The sequence below is a fragment of the Astyanax mexicanus genome, chromosome 8 (genome assembly GCF_023375975.1).
Source record: "Astyanax mexicanus isolate ESR-SI-001 chromosome 8, AstMex3_surface, whole genome shotgun sequence".
Classification (NCBI taxonomy): Eukaryota; Metazoa; Chordata; class Actinopteri; order Characiformes; family Acestrorhamphidae; genus Astyanax; species Astyanax mexicanus.
In genome coordinates, this window is record NC_064415.1 from 29,325,905 (window position 1) to 29,338,542 (window position 12,638).

At 37.4% G+C, this 12,638-nt stretch overlaps 1 protein-coding gene across 1 annotated transcript in view; it reads left to right on the forward strand.

The window, feature by feature from the left end:
• focad (focadhesin) overlaps nt 1–12,638 on the forward strand; it is a 98,173-nt gene that overhangs the window by 10,590 nt on the left and 74,945 nt on the right. Inside the window, exon 5 of the mRNA XM_022678301.2 lies at nt 7,699–7,797. Coding sequence (XP_022534022.2) covers nt 7,699–7,797 — 99 coding nt within the window. The remainder of the gene's footprint in view (nt 1–7,698; nt 7,798–12,638) is intronic.

The window sequence follows — 12,638 nt, forward strand, 5'->3', positions numbered from 1 at the left end:
CTGACCAATGGACAGTCAGAAAACCACTAATGACACACCCATCACGCCAGAAACCTGTCTATCCCTATCAGAGACAGACGTTTGTATAGTTTACTACAGCTCTGTGTTAAAAAAAATAAAGAGATTCATTGCCCACTTATTTTCTTTACTCCCTCACAAAATACCAGCATTAACATTTATTAATCATGATTTTAATCCAATTAATTGACTTTGATTCTTTTAGTCACATTTAAATTTCCAATATTAAAATGAATGTTCTAAGAAGAGGAAAAAAAAAGTATGATTAATCACAGACTACTATTGTGATTAATCAGATTTTTAAACCACAAATAAATACATGACTATATGGACAATTTTTAATTTTTTATAGTGTGAAAAGACACAAAAAATTAAGACATTTCAAATGATTGAAACAACTGACGATACCATACTTTCAGTTACTTTAATTTGCCCCTTTTGCTAACGCAGATGTGCAAACACATATAATAGCTTGCAAAACTATTCATACCCCTTGAACTTTTCCACATTTTGTCACCTTATATCCAAAAACTTTTGACCAACACAAAGAAGCACATAATTGTGAAGTGGAACGAAAATTGTCCACCATTTTCAAACTTTTAACCAAACTAAATGCTGAAAAATGTGATGTACAAAAGTATTCAGCCCCAGTATATCAATAAGTATTCAGTATATCAATACTTAGTAGAACCATCTTTCGCTGTAATTACAGCTGCAAGTCTTTTGTGGTATGTCTCTACCAGCTTTGTACATCTGGAGACTAAATTACACACAATTTAACTAATTAAGTGACTTCTGAAGGCAAATCAGTTGGGATTTATTTAGGGGTTTCATAGTAAAGGGAGCTGAGTTCTGAACATCTTCCCACATTTATTACTATTAAGTACTAAATTACAGAATATATATTTTTTCAGAGTTATCATGTCATTTCTCAAGCAAAACCATGATTATTCAATATAAAATAATTTCTCGCTCATAGCCTAGCAGATGTTCGACACAAGTAATCTATAGATTCGGACTAAGGCTGCACGATAAATCATCTAAGCATCACCATCGCTGTGTGCACATGCGCAATAGTCACATAGCAGGACGTAGTGCTGGGCGATATGGGAAAAATCACGATATGGAATTTTTTATATCACGATAACTATGATATATATCATGATATACCACATTTAAGTATGTTTTCAGTTATTCTTCGAAAAATATGACAAAGTAATATAATTTCTTACTTTTTTCCAACTTTATTTCAAAGTGACATTAAACCCAACTTTCACAAATGATAATTACTACATTTTAGTGCAGCAATATATATGTATCAAATGAAAACAGATGAGGTAGAGTCTTCATTGTTCAGCTCTCATGAGTTTAATATCGTAAAGCATGTCGCAAACCGGCGTGTCCGTCAAATAACGTAAAGCAGCGTCATGTCGAAAAAAAAAACACATTATGGAGCTTTTTTTTGGAAAGATTACTTTATTATCACTTATATAAACAGTTTATGCAAAGTGACCACGCCAATACATTTCATCGTAGCCTACTTTATATATTTGCATGAATAATTGATGAAATTACTGTAGAAAGGATAGGGACAATAGAAGGTAAGTAGCACAATAGACACTTTTCTATCTTCCACGCGATATTTATCGCCTTATCGCACAGCACTAGCAGGACGTGCCCAGTTACAGCTGAATTCACAATTTTAATCCCAGAAAAATCCTATTATTTACCTTTTAAAAAGCTATTTAAATATCTGATTAAGGGGGCGATTACTGTTGTTTAGCTGTTTTCTTTGGTTTTTGAGTGCTCAGCGGGTGAAAGCGGGGCTGGTGACGTCATGGGCCCTGCATTGCTTAATTGTGAGATATATTTAGTCAAAAAAGCAACGTACTGTAAAAGTTTACCAATATCGTACAACCCTAATCCAGACACAGGGTTTAACAAAGACAATAGCACACGTGGAATTAAGGCACGCATTAAGACAGACAGGGTAACAGTGTACATTAAGGGGTGGGAAAAAATATATATTATTGTTACTGTATAAACTTTACAACTTATACAGGTGTGGGAGGTACCAACCTGTCTCTTCTTGATCAATTTACATACTGCTCTCTAAGGACTTTTGGTGTGTGAGTGTTTATTTATGTCATTTGATCAGAGCTGTTTCTGCACTTAGTGCGTCAACCCTACTAATTGCCATTTAAAATGTTATTTGTGGAATGTGAACGTTTAAATCGTGTTATACAGGTAGGTTAAATGTAGTGTTAGGAGTTTAGGAGTATGGTGCAGTAGGATGGGCTTACCCAGCGTTAGGAACTGAACACTAGTCTGTGATGGGAGAGGCAATATTCTTACTAAATGTGCAACACCAGCTATTACATCTAAATACTACAAATTACATCAGAAATGGCAATCTATGGGGTCCAAGCTCTGCTGTGCAATCATGGAGCCAATAGAGCAGAAATATGGGTGATGTTTTAGACTGACCTTGTTTATAATGTATTGTACAAAGAGATTTTTGGGTATGAGTTAAGTAGTTTTTAAACTACAATAATAATTCCACAGAATGTATCCTCTAAATTATAGGGAGATGAAAGCATCATACTTCAGCAGAGAGCTGAAAGACTAAAGGAATTACAGATATGACTTGTCTCTTAATGTGTTTGAGAGCATCAGTTGTAAAGAGGTAAAGTTGGTGAATACAGAAAATAGCTCTATTTGAATAATGTTCTAATCCATATTATGGCAAGAACTACTCAACTAATGAAATGAAGGTCAGTCTATACCAAATATATCTTATATAACTTGAAAATGAAAGTATGTTTAAGAGCTGTAGCAAGGACTATCAAAAACATTATGATGAAACTGGCTCTAATCAGGACTTCTTCAGGAAAGGAAGACCTAGAGTTACCTCTGTTGTACAAGATAAGTTCATCAGAGTTACCAGCCAAAGAAACTGCAAGTTAACAGCATCCCAGATAAGAGCATCTAAATGTTTCACATTTTTGGTTGTACTTTTTTTGTATTTTGGATTGTTTTACACTTTAAGTTACTACATGATTGCTTATGTGCTCCCTCATAGTCTGGATTACTTCAGTATTAATTTACAAAGTAGGGGGGAAATAAATAAATACAAATGTTGAATGAGAGAAGGTGTGTCCAAGCTTTTGACTGGTGAAACTGACAGACGATTTTTTAAAACCCTATTAATTGATTAAACAATCAGTTTGAATATGGTCATAAACAACAAACCGCTCACTACAAAATGATGACCCAACTTAAGTTGTCTATTAACAATCTGTTGTTTTGTACAATAATAAATACATTTACTTTCATCTTTTGCTGCTTTAATTAGTTTCTCTGTTTGGCATAAAATACTCTCTGAAAGCATTAAAGCATAGGATATTAGATCCACTCCCAGTCCCAGCAGAAAAAGCTTGTTTAATATGGAGTCTTCAATATGGGTTTTACATTTAGTGCCAATTATTAAAAACATAGAATTGGTGGAAAGCCTTTTCAGGATAAGGATAAAATAAAGGAACAGATTCATTTCCTCTCCATAGTAGTGCTGCTATTGTGGTTTTTATACCAGCAGCAGCAGCAACTTCAGGCACAGTACTCTAGGTTAGTTCTTCGCCAAACGAACGTGCTTGTCCTGAAGCAACTGTATCCACTGCTCATTTTTTCGTGCTTTCTGGTTATTTTGAGAGGGTACTGACTGCAGCCTGCAGGAAGGCGGAGCGGGACGCACTGGACACTTTGTTAGCGTCATGCCGTCCACTTCCGCCCACTTTGTCAGCATCACGTCATGGAAGTAAACAATGTACAGGGCAGTTAGCGGACTTTAAATACTGTGTATACAGTACAAGCTTGCGAGACTGACAAGGCATGGTGTGGACAAAGTGGGTGGGACTGGACGCGTTGGACGTCCAACTCCTCCTTCCCGCAGGCTGCAGTCAGTAGTAGTTGGTTATTTTTCTTCTTCTGCTGCCGTTGTTGAGGAACGCCTGCTCAGCTTCCTGTAATTGGTCCGAAAGTTCGAACCATCCAGAGAAGCGCTTTCACACTGCAGGCGACCCGGACCATGTTTCAGAAGATCCGGACCGAGACCACCTCTCTTTCACACCTGCTACTTTGGTTCGGACCAAACTGAAAAGTCCTAAAGTCCGGACCAAACGAGGCAGGTGTGAAAACACCCTAAAACATTATCGGAGTGTGGCTAATGACTCCGGCAGATCTAAATAAAACAGCCTAACTAAAGGGAGAGAGCCAGAAGGTAACATAGACACGGAGGCTCCCTGAAATTAAATTATATTAAATGGGATTATTAAATGATAATTCCTGTATTGTGAAACGTACTGCCAAACTCCTGCCAATACACTGCCCTTCTTGAAATCAGATTGGAAAAAAAAATTAAAATGTGGATCACCCCATCACTGCTCATTTTGTGTCGGCTGATCTGATTGGAATACAGGTGGTCAATCTGTCAACAAATCTGAGCTTTTGTTTGTTTTGTTAGTTTGTTCTGGGGATCTGTCAGTTTTACTTGCTGCTGTGATTAAATGAATGCCTGCACGACCCAGTCTCGGATTGGGTTTGGCCACTTGGGCGACAGACGCAGTAGACTGTAGGCGCTCATCTGCATATTCAGATTCAGATATCTGAGCAGAGACGCAACCTAAGTGCAGATTCCGCCATCCGCGCCAGCTCTCATGTTTATTCAGTGCATACGCGCTCATAAACCGGCCATGCTGTCACACTCGCCATAGTGAGAGCAGATCACTGCCCACGCAGCATGTCCCCTTCCAGCTCCATACTGCTGCTGCTGCACAGAAAAGAAGAAGAAGAAGAATGTGGCTGCTTTCTTGCAGTGTTTTAAATTAATGTGTGGAAGATTTTATTTTGTTCTACAGTTTAATTGTAATTATAAGTGTTTAATCATGCATTTAATTGCAAAATGAAGTAATTTACATTCACTTAATATTCTGCATTAACAGCTAAGCTTCCTTTATCTGGGATGTTCACTGTTAGAAGTTTTATTAATGTGTTTTTAACATGTTAAATTAATAACAGGGCTAAATTGTTAGACACTGTTAACACCAGAGCAGGCCCAGACTTACCTGAGGCCCTAAGCCTCTGAACTCTGCGCCTGCATCTGACTCACCACTACTATTCTCCCTCATTTGTTGGATTAAGAATAAACAGACATTGACGTTCACTAGTTAATTTGGTACAGAACAATTAAATCAGTAGCTTAGTGAGCGCTAATTCTATAACAGCTGCAGCGTTTAAAGGAACGGTCAGTAATATTTAAAATGAGCAAGGTGTGAAATGGATACAAACACTGGCTTAGTGTTGCACAGTATATTGATACTAGAAAAGTATCTCCAATACTTCATCATTAAAAACTGTAGAGTACTTTTTACCCAGTCGCACCAGGCAGCCACCGCATTTGACACTTAAGTAACACCTTATTGTTTTCTCCGCCTAATAACTCCAGAATGCCTCAACACATCAGCAAAACCATGGAGTTATTTGGCTACAGAGACTTTACTAAAGTTTACTGCTTTATTTCTCTATTTTTAGTCACAATCACATGTTCTGAAGCAAATACAGTGTCTCCAGCCTGTGTTTACATGAGGTCTGAGTATCAGCGCATGCGCTTGTAAACAAGGCATTGATTTATTGAATCATCGATTCCAATTTGCACCTGAACCCATCATATAAGTTATTCAAAACATCCAAACACAACATATATCATATGATAGTTCATGAAATATCAGTCGATTTTAAAACTTAAATGTCTCCCAGCTTTTAAATGCCTAGTTTTACGATTTCCTTCTTTTCCGATTTTCCTTCAAACAAGGACTCTGTTCTTTTCTTGAACTTCTTCAAATAGGAGCTAACAAGGGACAGGGCTGATGATATGATATTTTCTCTGATTTTTTACTTGCCTTTTTGTATTAAAATTCTTTTTGTTTATTTTCATAATAAGTGCTTCACCTGGCTATTAAACACTTACCGCCCAGATTAGGAACTTTTTATGAACTGTGAGAAATTGGTCTTATATGTTTTACAAAATGCTCTTGTTATCAGCAACACTTACTTTGACTTCTTAGAGATAAAAAGAGTATTTTTTTAAGTGACTGCACCAAAAATGCTCTTTCCTATGTGCTACTTTTAAAATGCTTCATACTCCTTCTTTGAACTTTTCACAGTATAAAATTCAAAGTGCATTTTCTGCTTAATACCAGCTTTCTGTGCCTCGGTTTTGATAGATATTCAAATTCCAGCACACTGGCCCAAAAATTCCGCTTCTAATTCACGCTCTCAGACAGCTTGTAGGTAGCAGATGAGAGCATGCTGGCGAGTGCTTCAGGTTTCTGACGTGCTGCAGTGTGGAGAAACCCTGCGCTCGCCACTGTTCACTTCACTTCACACAGAGAACTTCAGACACATGAAAATAGCCGAAGATGAAAGCAGAAATGCAGATGAATTTGCTGTCAGTTTGCTGTGAGTAATGGTTTCCCTCTCGCTAAAATATAGAGTAATCAAACCCAGAGGAAGATTGGATGTGCGGGCCCACTGAAAGATGAGTGCAGGATGAATGAGAGAAGCGGTGGGTGAAAGAAAGCACAGAGCAGTTCTGCCACAGCGGATGATTTATAATGTATGAGAGAGGCTCGTCCTGCGCCCCCGTCCTGCAACCGGAGCATCGTCTCCCACGCCCTGTTAAATCATCCTTACCATAATCCACAAATTCAGACATCTGCATGCATGTACTGTAAGTCTCAGTAGAGATGACTTATGTATACTCCGCCCACAGTCTAAATCTTTCTTAGCAAGTTTTGATTGGTTGCTCCAGCTTTAAAGAGTGCTGGTGTAAAAAAAAAAAAAAAAATAGTTTTCCACACACAGGTCACAGGCTATTTTACCTAATATGTGGCACAGATGTGTTCTCTGTGTCGCACTGTGCAAAAAAACACCAAAAAAACAGTGAACAGGGTTCATACGGTCATGAAAAACCTGGAAGAGTCATGGAATATGAAAATAAGAATTTCCAGGCCTGGATCAGCTTTGTAAAAATAAAAATACACAAAGTTTTGGAAAAGTCAAGGAAATTTGGTCTACAAATCTTTGTGCTTCAGTTTATCGATTGAGAAAATCTATTTTGAGCTACAAATACATCAGTTAAGAGTTAATTCATTAATTTAAGCCTACACAATGGAACTCTCAGGATCTGACACGTTTTATTATTAAGTATTGTGTGTCAATATTTTATCTGATTCATTTTGGATCTACTATAATTATTGCATTGATGTTTTAAAAAACGTATGGGCACGAAAATTTGCCTTGAAGGCATGGAAAAGTCATGAAAAAGTCATAAAAAGGCATGGAAATGTATTGGTTAAAAAGTGTATGAACCCTGAGTGAAACTGATATTCACTTCCAGTTTGAGCACTTCAGATATACAATCTCCGATTCACAGCAGTGCAACTCCAAAAAAGAAAAAGAAAGGAGAAAAAGCTGCAAAAAGAACGCAAAATGGATGTTAGGAGAAAAGAAAATGGATGACAGCAGTGAGTGAGGGGTTCCCAAACTTGGGATGCTCAAACTTTTGTATGCCACTGTTTTAAACTGTTTTTCTGCTTTGTTTCTTTTTGTCTTCTTTTAATGCAGGAGTGTACAGGGGCTGATTAAGGTAGTTGGGAGGCTATTGCAGATCCAAGCAAGTCAAAGAGACAAAACAACACCCTTTACATGTCCGTACTCCATCAGGTAAGTTCTATTACTTACCTTACACATTTACACAGTTTCCGTTACTGTTATCAAATTAGTTCTCATAAGCCTAAATTATTCTAGGATGGTTAAAGCACAAGTAGTTAATATTTTACCTTAAAAATAGCAATATCTATATTTTATTGCTTCACTGATGTGTAATCGATAGAATAACATATACAGTATCGTTTGCTATCAAAAAGTCCACTTTTTTCCACTTTGAAGGGACAATACTGTATCTCTCAGCTTGTTCAGAAATGCACGTGTAAAGTGTGTCCATTAGTGGTGGCTCAAAGCACAAACTTCACTTTACAAACAGTAGGGGGAGCAAGAAGTAGCACAGGAGCAAGAAATACACACATCTTTCATAATGATGCTTTAAGGATCAGGTGTCAGATCTACAAAGCGTCTAAGGAAAGAGTTAACACTGTTACTGTTTATTTATTATTTAATATATTTCATTACTTACATGCTTTTGCTCTTGCTTAATTTTCTGTGTTAATATCTTGTTTTAAATGTAACATTTTTTATTTGTTATCTGCTGTTAGCTTTTTACACTATTTTTATTTTTATTTATTTTATGGTGCTTATGTTTTATTGTTCTACACCGTGTACAATGTCCTTGCGCTTATAAATTAATTCTATTGTTATTGTTATTGTTGTTATTATTATTATTATTATTATTATTATTGCTAATAATAATAATAATCTCCAGAATGTGCTCTCTTAAGAAAATACCCTAAGATTAATTAAAACAATATGTCCAGGCTTAGACTTAAAGTTCAGAAATTAGTACTAATAACAAGATTGAGTTGAGATTATTATTGGTATTATTAAAATTCTATTAATTGTCTACATAAAGAAAAATCTTACACCACAATTATCCTATTTTCCCAAATTTTATTTATCTAAAGTTTACTTATTTACTTTTTATGCGTAAATATTTGGTTGTGATATTACTGTGTACGATACGGTAGGATACAGTGTGTGTGTTTTTGTGTGTGTGAGGGAAGAGACGGGGTGAGACCATATTTCATATTTATTGCAGAAATTTAGCTACCTTCTAAACTCAGCAGTACCAAGACTGAGACTGTGTTTACTTCACTAAACAAAACCACTAATACATGAACTTGGACTTATGATTTTATTTGCATTAAACAATATTAACACAATAAAGTTTCCACATTAATCTTGTCCATTAACATGTTAATTTTGAAAGAAGTTAAATATAATAATGTAAATGTAAATGTAAAAATCTTGGTCGAAACTGAGTGGATTTTAGAGTGTTAAGGCCTATTTTTATTATCTTATTTTATTAACTGTTTATTTGTTTTCTAGCAATATTTCCTTGGAAAGGATTTGGGAAGTCTGAGCAGTGAACAGTAACAGACGACACTGAAATGTTGCAGTGATTACCCACCTTAAGTGAGGAAAACTACATGTTTGTGCGAAGCTGTCAACCCCCCTGCTATCATTAGAGGTCATATGTCTTTATGAGTTATTGCCCATAAATTTTCCTCCTAATATGATGGGCCCCTCGGGCATGGTTGTCTCATTAGTGGTGATAAATGTGTAAATTGGTGTCTTTTGAAGAAATCACTCAGTTCTAATGAGCCTTAAGAGTCTTGTATTGACTTGGTTTGGAGGCAGCGGCGCTTGGCTGTGGATGTTGTCTGCTGTCCAGATACGCTGTGTAAAGGGTCTTCAGCTTTTGGGGTGTGGGGTACTGCGGTATTGGGGGTCATCAGAATGTCAGGAGCGTGGCGTTAATGCTGGGGGAGGGGCGGTGTTGTCATCGGGGGTGCTGAGGGTTTTCCTCTAGACCTGTCTTCAGCTCTAATGACCACCTCACGCTTCATCCAGCCTTAGACAGCTTAAAACCAGTAAGATTTGTGGAATTTTCCATCACCTTCGCTGCCCGGTGAGAAGATGTATGGCTGGAGGGATGAAAGCTTGTCTGTGATTGGTGCTTGGCCATCAGGGACAGTATGAGGATTAATGGAGGGCCTGCTGATGCCCAGTGTGTCCGTCTGCCTGATGCCACCCTCGTGCAATCTGTTCTAAGGTCAAGAGGCCATTTATACCGCACCCAGGGACACCACCCGACACCCCCACACTACTTTATGGTCTGTTATTTAATAATAACTCACATTTATTTGAATAAGGTATGAAGTTTGCTCCTTTTTATTTTGGTTTCTGAGAAAAACATTAAACTCAAGGGAAAAAGTGTAATAAAACAATACACATTAATTTATACAGTAGTGTGAAAAAGTATTTGCCTCTTTAAAAATTTATTTTGTTGTAAATTAACTGATTAATCACACTTTTTGGAAAGATGAGTTAAATTTCACTATTGAACACAAGCAGGCCTGATTACTGCCAGATCTGTAGAATGAAGAATTCGCTTAAATAGAACTAGTCTGACAACATAGGCAGCTAAAAGATCTCAAAAAGCAACACATTATGCCGCTGTCTAAAGAAATTAAAAAACAGACAAACAAAGTCATTGATCATCTATCAATCTGAAAAAGGTTACGATGTAATTTCTACGGCTTTGGGACTCCAACAAACTGATAAGAGCTATTATTCACAAATGGAAAAAACATGGAATATTGGTGAACCTTCTCAGGAGTGGGCAGCCAAAATTACTCCAAAAGGGCATGGACAATCATCCAGGAGGTCACAAAACAACCCAGTTGCGGTCCCTGTTAATGATTCAATAATAAGAAAGGATCTGGTCAAAAATGATCTCCATGGGCAAAAAACACTGCTGATTAAAAAGAACACAAAGGCCCATCTCACTTTTATCAAAAAAAAAAAACATCCTGATGATTCCCAGGACTTTGGGTAAATATTCTTTGGACTGACTTGAAAACAGTGGAACCTTTTTAAAAGGTGTGTTTCCTGTTACATCTGGCGTAAAACTAACATATCATTTTCGAAAAAGAACATCATAATGAACGTAAAACATGGTGGTGGTAGCGTGATGGTGTGGGTCTGTACAACTTGCTGTAATAGATGGAACCAGGAATTCTGCTGTTTACCAGACAATCCTGAAGAAGGATGTCCAGCCATCTGTTTATGACCTCAGGCTCAGGTGTACTTGGGTTCTGCAGCAGGACAATGATCCAAAACACACAAACAAGTACACCTCTGAATGGCTTAAAAAAAAAATTAATTCATGTCAGATTGAGATACTGTGGATGATCTTAAACAGGGTGTTCATGCTCGAAAACCCTCCAATGTGTCTAAATTAAAACAATTCTGTAAAGAGAAGTGGTCCAAAATTCCTCCACAGAGATGTGACTTACTAACTTAAAGAAACATTGTAACGGCCCAGTACGGCTCTAGTTGCTTATATTTAGTGTCTCTTAGGTTCATGTTGCCTCAGCCTTAATTCCATTCACCATCAGCACATCTTTCGAGTGAAGGCTGAGGCAGGGTCTTTATGCTGGTTCAACGTGGGCCAGCTGGTGTGGGGCAGACCCGCAGTTCCCCTGCCTCCAAACTTCGTAAAATTAGGTGCGGTTTCAAAATTAGGTGCGTGAACAGAAATGGAAAGTTTATTGTCTTTAAAAAAAGGTTAATTCCTTTATGAGATTATTATTTTATTAGTGCCAAATTAGTGGTCTAAAAATGCCAACAATATTGTTTCTTGCAATAATTTCTGTGACAAAATATCGTTCGCAAAAAATTATCGTGACAGGCCTACGTACAGTACCAGTCAACTAAACACAGCCAAAATGTTATGCATTGTTAATATAACATATCGGGCGATTGGCAGTTGGCCAATACTGAAGCCCACATATGGACCCCATGGTTGTTGCAGGGTTCGTTGCAGTATGAAGGTAAAGAACAATATTTAGACAAAGTTGTCAACCTTTCGTTTGACGCTATCCTCTTCCACGGGATACTGTAGTTCCACAAGGACTTTTTCTTATTTTTAGCCCAAGTGGAATAGGACCCATCACTCTCAATAAGGTTTGAAGACGTGTTGAGCATGAAATAACTCCCAGAACTTCCTGTAATTTAGCACAGCTTTTCTCTCTTTGTGAGATTTGAATAGCGCACATCAGCAGCCCTCTTTGTCTGCTGTGTGAAGCCCAGCTGGGTTTGTGAACTTGCAGTTAAACTCTGCGAGGAGAAGGTCAGGATCTCGGGCAGCCGTACACGTCCAGCCTTTGTCTGACGCTGAAAGCAGGTAATGTTGTGGCTGTCTGACACAACTAGAGCTTGATGGATGGGATCCAGCAATGTGAATGCTGGGTTAGCTGGATGGAGAACACCAGAAGGTAGATAAGGAGATAATGAGTCAGAAGACTGTCTGTGAAAATAATGGAGTGCTTCTGTGCAGTTTGAACCCTCTGACTGAAGTGAGCTGAAGTGAAGGACTTCTATTCAGGCAGGAATTCAGTGCATTCTTTTTTTTAAAGCGTAGGCTGCGTAACGGTCAAGTAGCTGGATACAGACGCGGTGATTTGATTAAACATTCTAGTACAAAAGAACTTAAATGCTTGAATTACCTTGTTTTTTTTGTCAGTGTTCTTCTGTTTTTTTTCTAGCATTTTATAATATTTTTGGACATTATATTGAAACTAAATATAATTGTTATAAACAATATTGTCATTTTAAAACCATTTTATTATTTAAATATTAAAAAAATTAAGGTCAGCCAATCCTTTGAACATATCCTCAGATGCAAAGACCATCAAAATGTTACGATGAAACTGGCTCTCATCAGGACCACCCCAGAAAAGGAAGACCAAGAGTTACTTTTGTTGCACAGGATAGGTTCCAGTAGTTACCAGTAGGGGTGTTCAATATGGTCCTAAAATAATATC